General features: G+C 37.9%; 1 protein-coding gene across 1 annotated transcript in view; it reads right to left on the bottom strand.

The window, feature by feature from the left end:
- LOC109919053 (stathmin-3-like) overlaps positions 1-4,686 on the bottom strand; it is a 53,570-nt gene extending 48,884 nt beyond the window's left edge. Inside the window, exon 1 of the mRNA XM_048608276.1 lies at positions 4,541-4,686. Coding sequence (XP_048464233.1) covers positions 4,541-4,559 — 19 coding nt within the window. The 5' untranslated portion in view covers positions 4,560-4,686. The remainder of the gene's footprint in view (positions 1-4,540) is intronic.
- Between the last annotated feature and the right edge of the window lie 8,841 nt (positions 4,687-13,527).

Genomic DNA, 13,527 nt, shown 5'->3' with positions numbered 1-13,527 from the left:
CCTGTACATCTTTGGACTGTGGGAGGAAACCAGAGCACCCAGAGGAAACCCACACAGACACGTGGAGAAAGTACAAATTCCACATAGACAGTTGCCCTAAGGTGGAATAGAACCCAGGTCCTGGGCACTGTGAGGCAGCAGTGCTAACCACTGAGCCACAGCATCACACCTAACAGCAAGGTTTAGCACATTGAAACAACTGTAAAATCAGCAGTATTTTCCAGAAACATAAAAGGTGGAAACTCTAAGCAGCAATGGAGAGGCAGTGGCCTAGTCATATTATCACTGGACCGTTAATCCAGAAACCCAGATAATATTCTGGGGACCAGGTTTGAATCCCGCCATGGCAGATGATGGAATTTGAATTCAATAAAAAAATCTGGAATCAAGAATCTAATGAAGACCACGAACCCATTGTCAATTGTCAGAAAAACCCATCTGGTTCACTAATGTCCTTTAGGGAAGGAAACCGCCATCCTTACCTGGTCTGGCCTACATGTGACTCTAGACCCACAACAATGTGGTTGACTCTAAACTGCCTCTTGGGCAATTAGGGATGGACAATAAATGCTGCCTGGTCAATGACACCCTCATCCCATGAATGAATAAAGGAACTCCAACAACATTTGTATGGTGAAAAGAAAGCTTTTGTTTCAGTTTTGACCCAAGTCAGAAAATGTTGCCTGACCTGTTAAATGTTGCCACCAATTCCTGTTATTGTTTAAAGCACTAATTTTAGTCTTCCCGATTCAAACCTATACGATGAGTTACTTATACTTTTGAGGTGATGGACAATATTTTCTTGTTAGAAAATATAAAAACAAAAGTAGAGGAATATAATAATGTTTTCAGATTTTGAGCTCATAAATTCTGACACTTGGGTGAAATACTGTCATTAGAAATTAATAAGGAGGTTGCATGCAATCTAGTCATTCCTATGTAATCTTACAGATTACAACATTAAAAGTTATTTGATCCATTGCATGTTCAAGAATGATGGGTAAAGTTTTCACATTGGGCATAAAGGTTTTCTACGTTTCTCAAAATGTATTTGAATAAGTATCATAACCGGATATTTAAAGAAAACCTGGTTTCTGGATGGGAAAAAATTGCGCATTTTGAAAGTGTTGCATAACTGACAGGCATACCCATGAGAGTTTTGAAGAATCTTGACTTCAATTTTCCTCTAAGCTCTGTGTCTCTTATGAATTAAAATGTAAATTTGGATTGAAATAATATGGGTAAATGGACTCTCATTTAGAGGGGCATGAAGCAATGAAAATCAGTAGTATAACCAATAAAAACCCATACTGGACCTTGTTTAAGGTCACACAAAACTATCAGTAAACACAATGTTGTGATCTCATGTTATAACTCCAATAAATATTTAAAAATAATTCGCTGTGTAGGTTGTATTTCATGTAACATTGTATCTGCATTAAGTTGAAACTAATTGCAAATTGAGGCTTGTTAGTATGCCCTTGTGTGTAATGGTTTTTTAGGTTATCAGATACAATAGACAGTGACTGATGGTGCGACAGAAGACAACTGATGCAGCATTGCCCAGACTGGTAACTTATAGGTTTGTGATGGAAAACTCAGCATCTGCTAAAAAGGCAATTACACTTTCCAGGCATACGGAAGTGTTTACTGCAGCGTTACTGCCAACACACATGAAACATGAGACTTCTAGCAATGCAAATATGTTTCAGCCTATTAGATTTATAGAATTTAATGCTTGAGAAATTAATCATGTTTTGTCATGTACTTTTGTAGCAAATCAACACGTAATGATTAAAGTTCTAATATGCATTTGTTAGAACAAGCAAGCATTAAAAAATGAAGGAAAGAGATTAAATTGTTGGCAGGAGGCCTGCTGTATAATTTTTAGGTAATTCTTTTAATGTAAGGCAAATAACCTGTCCAATATTCATATTAGCCGCCTGTATAAAATTTATAGATCTGCATTACTGAATATTATAGAGGAATAACTGCAAGTAGGGAACAAATTATAAGGAGGCCTTAGTTATTAATCATAATGATGTTCTTTATTTAAAACTTACAAGAAAAATACTGCAAAACTTTATTGTTATTGTATAACCATGTTTTCTGCCACTGACACTGACAAGCATTAAACCATGCAGTGTAATTAAAGTATTTGAGATCTTCAATATAAAGATAAAGCAATAATTAATTTAAAATACATTAAAGAATTCAATAAATGGAAAAAATACTGACTGACTCAACCAACGTTACTTCAAAAATCTTAATAGTTGACCTACTATTGCACAAAGGATAAACAGATAAATTATGATACCATGCTTAAAATATGAACCATTTATAAAACCCCCAGCCAGTTTATTGTAGTAACCCCCCCCCCCCACCTGCATTTTGTGTTGCAGCATAGACTGCAGTACGTGATTTGACACTCACAGACACTGCCTCAGCTTGGTGCAGGTTTCAGCTGTGACGACACAGCCTGCAAATCTGTTCAGACACTGCAGATACCGCAAACCTTCTTTGTCATTAATGTCAGCAAACTAACTGTTCTTTTACAATAAACAGTTTTTATAGTTTAATTTATTCCTGATACTGTACAGATGTGTGCCATGTCAAACAGAGGCATTGATTTCCATATCATTAATTCAAGTCAAATAAATGCTCCACATAAATCCCTTTATTATTATTTACACACATCTAAATCCTGGAATATAGACGTGAATTGTCTAAAATTGAAAATCATTTTCCATTCCCTTCATTAAATTAGTATAGAATTATAAAGATAAATATTCCATTTTAAACAATTTAACAATTTAGAATTTTTATTTCTTCATCAGCAACCTGCTAACAGCACAGTAGGTTGCATACACATATTCTTTAACTGAACAATTTGCTTATATTTACCATACATCTACTGATTTCATGCACACAAAATTTAGTTCAGCAAACAAATAAATATAACTATTTTGTTATTAGTTGATTATTCTATGTTTAAAGTGGGAAACTTTTACAAACAAGTTTTGCCCTTCAGTTTGGCTGTGTATTTTGTGAAGCAAATTATATCATTTCTAAAGACTTAACTGGAGGTCCAACTATGTAAAATCACTGTATGAATTTTAGATCACCTAATGCCCACCACTTCATTAATGTCAAGTGTTCTCTGGTATTGCCAACTGTACACAGATTAAATATCTGAGAATCTGCTTCGAGATCTTGCAGAGTCAGGTGCCAAGTTCTTTAAAATCTCGAGTATACATGGCTTTCTTTAAACATTCAACAATGCCACTGAATAGCTAATCTGTTACTGTGCAGGCTATATCATTTAAGATGTTGGTGGACTTGTTGCTACTTACCCAGAATGCTATTTTCTCACCATGTAATTTAATATTCTTAAGAATAATCTCTCTAAACATGAGCTTGCTTGGTGCTCCTGAAAACTTTAATCGATCTCTGTTGCAATAAACGCCTTTTGCAACCATAAATAATTAAACTGTACACATTTATATTTCACTGGGGACAGGCTTCATGCTGGAATCATTAAGCCTTGCCCATCCCTTAGCTGCACTGCAAAAACACCATTGTTTAGGAATTGCTCTGCAGATCGTCTGTTTTTCTCATAGTTGATTTTTATTTATTGGATCAAGAAGCATCTTAAGAGAACCTGGCACTACAAATTATCTTTGTTGAGTGGTTTCCGTTAGCTATTAATTCTGTATTACGTATATCAATAAAACAGGTTAAATGATTTGGGGAGCTAGCTGCAATCAGTAACTGGTCACTGTAAATCCAATAGCAAGTAGTTCTTTACACAATAACTTAATATACAGCAAACCAACAAGAGTCAACGTGTTAGATTTCAATTCAGATGTAATGTCATGACAGATACTGGCTTGAAAATACCAGGGGTTGCTAATTACAAGATTGTCTTATTTAAATATTTTAGTGACCTAGTTTCAGTTACATTCTATGGCCTATTTCCATTGCAAATTGCTAACGACGTACTTTTCTGTCTCCCACTGGGCTTGCTGTCAATACTTTTTCTGATCAACTTATTCGGAAGACAATTTCTTCCGCTGTACTACCTCAGTTTAGACACATTGTACCTTTATGATATTCAGATACACAGTCTACCCAGGAAAGTAACATGGCTGCTGGGCGGAACCTTCTGCATTAAGACATATTTTCCTCACACAGCTTGTAGAATACTGAAAGAAAATGCCTAGGATTTCCCTTCTGCTTTTCATTATTTTAAACAATACAGCACAGGTTTATCAGCAATCACACATACTCTACGTTATATATAAAACTACCGCATCTAGTTTCATTGAAAATGAAAATATCAGATTTTTAAGGAATCAGATAAAGTAATTAACAGAATTAGAATTCACCATATGTACTTCACATTGCATTCAGATATACGTATGACAAATGAGATGCAGGCAGATTTTGCAGCAACACTGCATTTTGCTCTGCTCAGAAATAAATTAACACAATCTATTGAAACAGCAAAATCCACGTTTTTAAAATTATTTTTACATACCAGTTACAGTGCTGGACATGGTACCGCAGGATGTAGAAGCTCAAGCAGCAGGAATGAGATGGATCTGCGCTGCAGTGGTGTGGAGACAGATGTCTGAATAAGGCACTGACTCAGTGGAGTGTAAACTGCAGAAGGGGAAGAGGAGAGGTAACCTGTTAGAAACAGTAAATCTGAGTGGCTCTGATCATCTTTTGATGTCACTGCTGCACTGCCTTTTTCTCTGCACAATGAATATTAATTTGCTAAATTATCCAAAAACCCACAATCTTAAAATGTATTTTTTAAATGATTGAATAGGACAGTATACCTCAAAACTCCCCTATCAATTGTACATTCCAAGTAAAAGCTTTTTTAGCCTGTTTGACGTGACAAGTTATTATTTTAAGACATTGGTTTCTCTTTTTGAAATATTTTCAATCTGCAGAATATTCACTTTGAGTGATCAAAATGAAAATGGTTGACTATCAAATTAAATCTTTTGTTATGCATAAATATTCATAGTAAAACTACTTAAGTGCTATTAGCTAGCCCAGAACCATGCTGTTAAAGTATTTATGATGGATAGTATAATTCTTTAACCTTTTCAGTACTGTATACTGCACAACATTGTGCTACGCTAAATCTACATAAATTATTTGCATATATAAATATATATATATTTTATCATCAAGCTGATTTTCTGAATTAAAGGATTACCAAAAACATTTGACCTTGACATTGTCCATTGCCATGTTTGTATGAAAATTGCCAACACTTCAGAAAAAATCACTGTACAAGGACATTTTTCACATTTTCCCACAAGAATTCCCTGCATTCTAACAGTGAGCGAGGGAAGTATAATTGGCCATTCTTTATTCTACTCTCAGAATCGAGGAGAAATAATGTCGTGCTTGGTAATAACTAAAGGCACAACAGATGAACAAACAAATTTCCTGAGGTTTGTCAGCTGTCAAATGGATGTTCCCAAATGAAGAATAAATAATAAATATCCAGTTATGCACAATTGCTTTATTGAAATAAATAACAGGTCCACAGATATGAGTTGATAATAAAAGTTATTAAACTGGAAACCAAGTTAAAGACCTTAGCTTTTGCATAAAAAGATTTTCTTTTCAAAGCATCATACACTTTTTAAGCTGAAGTTTACATTAGTATTACACACCTATAATAATTCAATGAGGCCAAATTATTTTTGTGGTTGAGCACTGATAGGTAGCTTACTAAACATAAGGACAGTGACTGCAAATGATTTAGGGCCCAAAGTTTTAGTCATGGCCAGGCTGCTACTGGGGCTCATACCCAGCGCAGGGATGAGAAAATGGTTCAGAATAATTTAGCACCAGATTCTATTCCTTGTTTTGGTGTCACCCATTTTCCCACACAGGTTTGAATGGACTTTACACCCACTTCCCTTTCTTGTCTGGAGACATGACAAGAGAATTTATGCATTGTCCAAAGATTTCTGACCTTAAAAAGTCACATTGGAATTTAATCCAGCTGAAAGCTCTTGAGAGTCCCACTTGAGGCCCTTGAACCTGACTGAAAGAATACAATTGATTCTGGAATTGGTTTCTGTAAAAGTTGTAGGAGCCCATTTATTTTAAAGGTTTCACTGCCTTGAATCCATCCATTGTTCTCAATTCCTTGGCTTCCCTCAACACTGTTCTCCAAACATGCTGACCATGTCCTTTGACTGTCTTTTTCTTTGTTCCCTGATGGTTCATTTTTGAGGCCTAAAGGCAGCTCTGTTGACCTCTGGTGACTTTCTTCTCATGTAAAATACTAGTTACTGTATTTGCATTCAATGATTTCTTCACTTAGATATATTGTGATAAATTCCTGTTCCCTTTTTCAAAGCCCACACCTCTTTCTTTCATAAAAATGGAAACAACAAGCAAATTAAGCGTTATTTTTGGAGTGAGAAGCCAAAGGTTATTATAATGGATCAATAACTTTTCATTGAAATGTGTTTTATTATGTCTTCCAGAATCGGCGGTATTTTAATATTTGCATTATTGCAAAACTTACAGCCTTATGTCCTTTAGAGAAGAAAATTGCCATCCTACCCTGGTCTGGCCTACATGTGACTTCAGACCACAGCAATGTAGTTGACTCTGAACTGCCCTCTGGGCAATTAAGGATGGGCAATAAATGCTGCCTAGCAGTGATGCCCTCATCCCGTTAATGAATTTTTAAAAAGCCGCCTCTATTCCAGGAGGATGTCCTGCTCTTGACAGGATTCAATAGGAGTTTCTTTTGTTCAGTTCTGTTGGCTGAAAATTTGAACATTTTATTTCCACAGATGGCACCTGGCATTATGAGTATGTTGAGTCTTTTCTCTTATTTCAGTTTTTTTGCAACTACAACATCTTACATTTTTGTTTGTTAGCTTGGTAATGAATAGGTAGGTTCACATCATTAGGTAATCTATTAAGGTTGGCTTTCCCATTTGTAAACAGCCCACTTTAAGTATAATTCCACCTCCAATTTATATGTACTTCTCTCCACTTTCTCCATGCATCACTTTGGCTTGTTCACTGCTGTTTTGTTTATACATTACCTGTTACTTCCATGTCTCTACTGTTTAGCTATCCACTTATTGGCTACCTTTCAGTCATTTTTCTATTCTCACTTATCATTTACCATATCCCATTCTCATTGCTGCATTTATTTTATCTACTGTAACAGTAATTTTCCCAGAGCTACAATTTTTTCTGGTACTTTGTCTTTGATTTTGCTTCCACATTTTTCTCTGATAATACTTCTGTGAAGGACATCAAGATGTTTTGCAATATTAACAGTGCTATATAAATGCAAATTTTCATTGCTTATAATCCTGAGAAACTGTAGATACCCAAACAACTTATTCAACTCTGTATAAATTGACCTGCTCAGCTAATGCTGCTTCACTGACTTAGAACAATGGAGTTCTTCCAGTAGTTCAAACTTTCCTAATTTAGTTAGCAACTGATGGAGTCTCTTCCCCACTGTGCTTAATGTGTCACTATTGATCATTGTGGGCACTCTATCCACCTCAATGTTTATGAATTTTATTCAATTACGAGTTTGGACCGTAGGAAACTTAGGTTGTTTTAACGGAGTGAATCTTCGATTTTTTTTTGGCTGTCAGTTGCATTGAGTTTTTTTGAAGGGTTTTTTTGCCACAAAGCCTGACAAGAACACTCACTGCATGTTGCCCCATTAACTACCTACCACATCCCTATGGCATCCCTCTCATCTGATTCTAGCCCTAGTTTGTCACACACTATTCCTGGAGCAACTCTCCACTGCCAGCGTACCCTGGAATTGATTGGCATGAGCAGGTTGGACTGTTTCTCTACGAATCTATGACTCTAAAAGTGTAATGATGACCATGAATCCATTGTCAACTGTCAGGAAAAAAAACTGTCTGATTCACTAATGCCCTTTGAGGAAGGAAACTACCAACCTTATCTGGTCTGGCTTACATGTGACTCTGACCCCACAGCAATATGGTTGACTTTTAACTGCCTTCTGGGTAAATGGGGATGGGCAATGAATTCTGATTCAGTCAGAGATGCCCTCATGGATGAATTTTTAAAAAATCATCCCTCATTAATTGCTGTTGGTGCCTTTCCAGTGTTACATTACTTGATTTTTTGGATTAGGTGTTTGTTGTTTTTTATTTGACTTCTAATTTACTGCTGGGCTTTATCATTCACTTTGCTTGACCTGTTAGCCTGCTTGATCCTGAGCTTTAGCGGTCCCCTGCTTCATCTTAGCGCAGTACAGCTTACTTAATTTCAAGTGGTGAGCAACAGATTGTTCAGTAATCACACTATGATCCTACTGCAATACATTTCTGTTCCTATGCAAGACGAGAGTCATGCAGGGAGTACATCAGCTAATTAAGATGATAGGAAAACAGAAAACCTGAGGCAGACCTTTCTGGTTCCCGGCAGTACAGAATACGCCTAACAAAATACACCTTTGGCATTTCTCTCCATTCTACTCTGGAGGCTGTTTGACTTCATATAGAGATGCAGTTCCATGGATGCCAATTGTCCCTCAGTTTTTCACCTATACAGCACGCATGCGTCTTTGCAGTGAATGCTTGGTAGCTATTCAGCTGTTGAGCTACCTCAAGGAAAACAAAGTGTGAGATTCCTACTTTGGCCCTTATGATTGAGTGATATTGCAACAAAATCAATTTCGTGTGGGCTAATAAAATTGTAGACTCATATAATAGTTCCAGGAGACCATTTGGTCTGTCACATCTGTGCTGGGTCTCTGCAAAAGCTACTCATCTAGCTCCACTCACACCCCTATTCCACTTACTGTTACCATTCTTTTCTCTTCAGATAATTATCCATTTCTTTTATGAAGGCCTCAATTGAATCCTGAGGTGATTTATTCCAAAACCAAAATACTCACTGTTTGTAAAGATTTCTCCTTCTGCAATCATGAAACTAAAGTTGCTCATTCTTGGAAAAGATTTGTGTGATTTGTTTCTTCACTGTCTCCAACTTAAGACAGAGATAGATAGATTATTGATTAGTAAAGGGATCAAAAGTTAAGGGGAGAAAGCAGCAGAATAGGTTGAGAAACATATCAGCCATGATTGAGTGGCAGAGCAGACTCATTGGGCCAAATGGCCTAGTTCTGCTCCTGTGTCTTAGGGTCTTCTCTTGGTCAAATACCTTCACATCCTTCCTAAATTATGGAGCAGAATTTTGCTCCAAAAGTCTCTCTACCTCAGCCTTAAATGAACTCAATATTGGAACAACCGGAACCACCTGGGGCTGAGAATTTCAAAGATTTGATAACACTGAATGAAAAGATTTTTCCACATCTCTGTTCTAAATGTCTGCCCTCCCTTGTTCTAGATGCCCAAGCTGGGGGAACAGCATCTCGGTATCCAGCCTATGAAATCCCTTCATAATCTTGAATATTTCAACAAGACCACCCATTGTTCCCAACACCAGATAATATAGATCCAATTTACTCAGCTTCTCATCTTAAAACAACGTTCACATTCCATTGACCAAAGAACTGAAACATCCAACGTAAGCATTCCTTAAACATGGAAACCAAACTTGCACAGAGTAATTCTGAGGAATTAGAATTGATTGTTATGGCAACTCACTTCTCACAACCTGCCAAACTAAAAATGCTTACTTATCCCTACCCTCTACTAACTGTTGATTAACCAATCCTCTATCCATGTCATTATATCACTACTAATCCACGAACCCTTGTCTGCTGTAGCATTTTTTTTATAGAATCCCTACAGTGTGGAAACAGGCCCTTCAGCCCAACAAGTCCACACCAACTCTCAGAGCATCCCACCCAGACCCTTCCCCCATAACCCACCTAACCTAAACATCCCTGAACACTACAGGCACTTTAGCATGGCCAATCCACCTAACCTGCACATCTTTGGATTGTGGGAGGAAACAAGAGCACCTGAAGTAACCCACATAGATACGGGAAGAATATGCAAACTCCACATAGACAGTCACCCGAGGGTGGAATCAAACCCGGGTCCCTGGTGCTGTGAGGCAGCAGTGCTAACCACTGAGCCACCATGCTGCCCCTAAAGTTGTGGTACAGAAACAAAGTGAAAGTAAAAAGGTGCATTTTAACACTCACTCTTGCTTGGATTGAATGTGGAGTGAGGGGGAATGCTTGAATGCTTGTTGGAAATTCAAATATGGTACATCCATTGATTTCTCTTGAATTACCCTATTGTTTACATACTCAAACTATCTCCAATAAATTTGTCAAATGGAATTTCCCTTTTGTAAAACCATGTTGACTTGTTCTAATCATGTTGTGCTTGGTTAACATAGAAACACAGAAGCATAGAAAACAAGAACAGGAGTAATCCTTCTTTACCTCCTGCTGCACCTGCGTACTTACTTTCAGGAACTGGTGTGCAAGGACACCCAGATCTTGTTGCACTTCCCCCTTATCTATCACCGTTCAAATAATAACCTGTCTTCATGTTTTTGCTACCAAAGGAATAACCTCACATTTATGCACAGTGTACTGCATCTGCCATGTATTTGCCCATTTGCTTAACTGGTCCAAATCACACTGAAGCTTCTCTGCACCCTTCTTACAGCATACCCTGCTACCCAGCTTTGTGCCATCTACAAACCTTAAGATATGACACATATTTTCCTCAGATAAATAATTAATATATATTGTGAGGAGCTGGGGTCCAAGCACTAGTCACTGTCTGCCACTCAGAAAAAAGATTCATTTATTCCTACTCCTTGTTTCCTGTCTGACAACCAGTTTTCTATCCATCTCAATGTATTACCCCAGCGATAATTTTCAGTTCCTCTGTGGCCACAGGAAAGGTGTCAAAGGACTGGAGGACAGCCACTGTGGTACTGCACTGTTATTTAAAAAGGGAGGAAGAGATAAGCCAGGAAACTACAAGCCAATCAGTCTAACCTCAGGAGTAGAGAAATTATTGGGAGCAGTTCTGAGGGACAGGATTAATCTGTATTTGGAGAGACAGGGATTAATCAAGAGTAGTCAATTTGGTCTTTTGAAGGGAAAGTCACGTCTGACCAACTTGATTAAGTTTTCAAAGAGGTAACTGGAGTGTAGATGAGGGCAATACATTCGATGCAGCCTATGTGGACCTCAGCAAGGCTGTTGATAAGGTCCTGCAAAGGTAAGAGCCCATGGATCCAAGGAAATTTAGCAAATTGGATCCAAAATTGGCTGAGAGGCAGAAAGCAGAGAGTGACGGTTGATGTTGTTTTTGTAACTGGAAGCTTGATTACTTTGGAGTCCCATGGGGATTAGTGATCTGATACACCCTGTTTATGGTATACATGAATGATTTAGGCTTAAACATAGAAAGGTTGATCAGCAAGTTCATGGAAGATACAAAAATGGGTGGATGGTAAATATTAAGGAGGATAGCCTTAGGTTACAGAAGGATAGACAGGCTGATTAGATGGGCTGATCAATGGCAAATAGAATTCAATCTACTTAAGTCTGAGATGATGCACTTGGGCAAAACAAACAAGGCAAGGGAATACTTGATGAACAGTAGGACCCTGGGAAGCACCAAGGATCACTCTTGGTGTGCACATCCTGTGGTCCCTTAAGGTAGTGGGACAGATAGATAAAGTGGTTAAGAAGTCATAGGGGATAATTGCGTTTATTAGCCAAGGCATAGGGTTTAAGAGCAGGAAGGTTATTGCCGAAACTGTATAAAATATTGGTCAGGCCACAGCTAAGTATTCATGTGCAGTTCTGGAATCCACATTATAGGAGCAAGGTGACTGCACTGGAGAGGGGAGTTTCTCTGGGATATTGCCTAGACTTAGAGAGTTTTAGTTATGCAGAGACATTGGATAGACTGCATTTGTTTCCCTTGGAGCACAGGAGACTGAGGGGAGACATGTTTGAGATTTATAAAATTATGAGGAACAAGTAAGTGCTGTAAGTAACAAGTTAATTACTACAAAGTATCTTTGGCCGTTATTTTTTGCAGCTGTTTGGGGAGTTAATCTAAGCTAAGATTTACATCCCTAGTGTGATGTCTTTAGTGGGCCAACATCCTTTCATTAATGAGACCAGAATCATTTGTCTGTTCTTAGGCATCTTCTTATCAAAATTGCCTTGGATGATGGGTTTCAGGGCCTTTGTATGACCTTGAAAACCTCAGTTCCAAGGTACTATTATGTTTCACTTTAAATGTTTGAGCAGACTGCCCCATTTTGTTTAGCCTTCATCTGCCATTTTGTGTCTTTGAAACATGGGCCGATTTGGTGTAAGCAGGTATGGGTCATTTTGTATAGACTGATACAGGTCACCCCTACAAAGGGTATAAAAGAAGAGGGCACTTGAAAATCGTTGTGAGAGTCAACTATCATCTGACAAGAAAACAGCTCTCAGTTGTAGAAGAAAGAATCACTGACTGTCACAGAAATCTCTAAGCTCTCAGAGTCAGCACCATCTAAATAAAGGTATTACGGCACTCTTAGCTAATATTTCTGACATGAATTCGACAGAGGAAGGCATCCCCAACTGGAGGACATCAGGGAAGGCAAAGGAACATTCTGAGAGACTTATCCTGAAGTAATTTTGAGAGATTAAGCATTAATTTTTTTTTATTAATTTGGTTTATATAAGTGGGACTTATATCGTAGCCAACAGCCTGGTAGGGATATATACAAATATGTCCAAACATTACCAAAATTCGATGAAAAAGATGTAGAAGCCTTTTTTTATTTCCTTTGAGGAATTGGCTAACCTGATGAACTGGCCAGAGACTGTGTAGGTAATGTAAATTCAGACCAAGTTGTTAAACAGGGCTAGTAAGGTGTTTGCAGCACTGTCAGGGTAGATGTCAGGAGACTATGAAGGAGTAAAACAGGCTATTTTGAGTGCCTACGAATTTGTACCAGAAGCATATGGACAATGGTTCAGGAATATAAGGAAGGAATCAGGTTGAGTTTGAAAGAATTAAACAGAGCAACTTCGATAGATGGGTACATTAAAGATAGAAAAGACATATGATGATCTTAGAGAGATTATTCTGCTGGAGGAGTTTACAAGCTCACTTCCAGAAGTGATACGAACTCATATTGATGAACAGGAAGTTAAAACAGTGAGAAGAGCTGCAGAGATGGTGGATGAATACGCATTAGTGCATAAATCGAAATCTAGCTTCTGACAGCAATTTCATTTCTTGATGGATAGAAATAGGAGATAAGGGAGATCCTTCAATGAGAAACAAAAAGTAGATCACACTGGGAACAGTTTGCACAGGTGAAAAAAGAAACCCAAGAGGGTGAAAGAGAGGTGAAAGGCCTCAGGTGTTTCCACTGTAATAGTGGGGCACACACAAAGTCAAAGTGCTGGTGGATTAAGAGAGGCACTGTGAAAAAGGATGTGGGAGAACAGTGGGATTAGTTGAGATAGTGAAGGAAATTCCAAGAGAAGTCGAGGAGCTGCAGCAGAGTGCACAGCCTAGT

Source organism: Rhincodon typus, chromosome 19, assembly GCF_021869965.1.
Source record: "Rhincodon typus isolate 14 chromosome 19, sRhiTyp1.1, whole genome shotgun sequence".
NCBI lineage: Eukaryota > Metazoa > Chordata > Chondrichthyes > Orectolobiformes > Rhincodontidae > Rhincodon > Rhincodon typus.
This window is presented reverse-complemented; position numbering and strand designations above follow the sequence as displayed.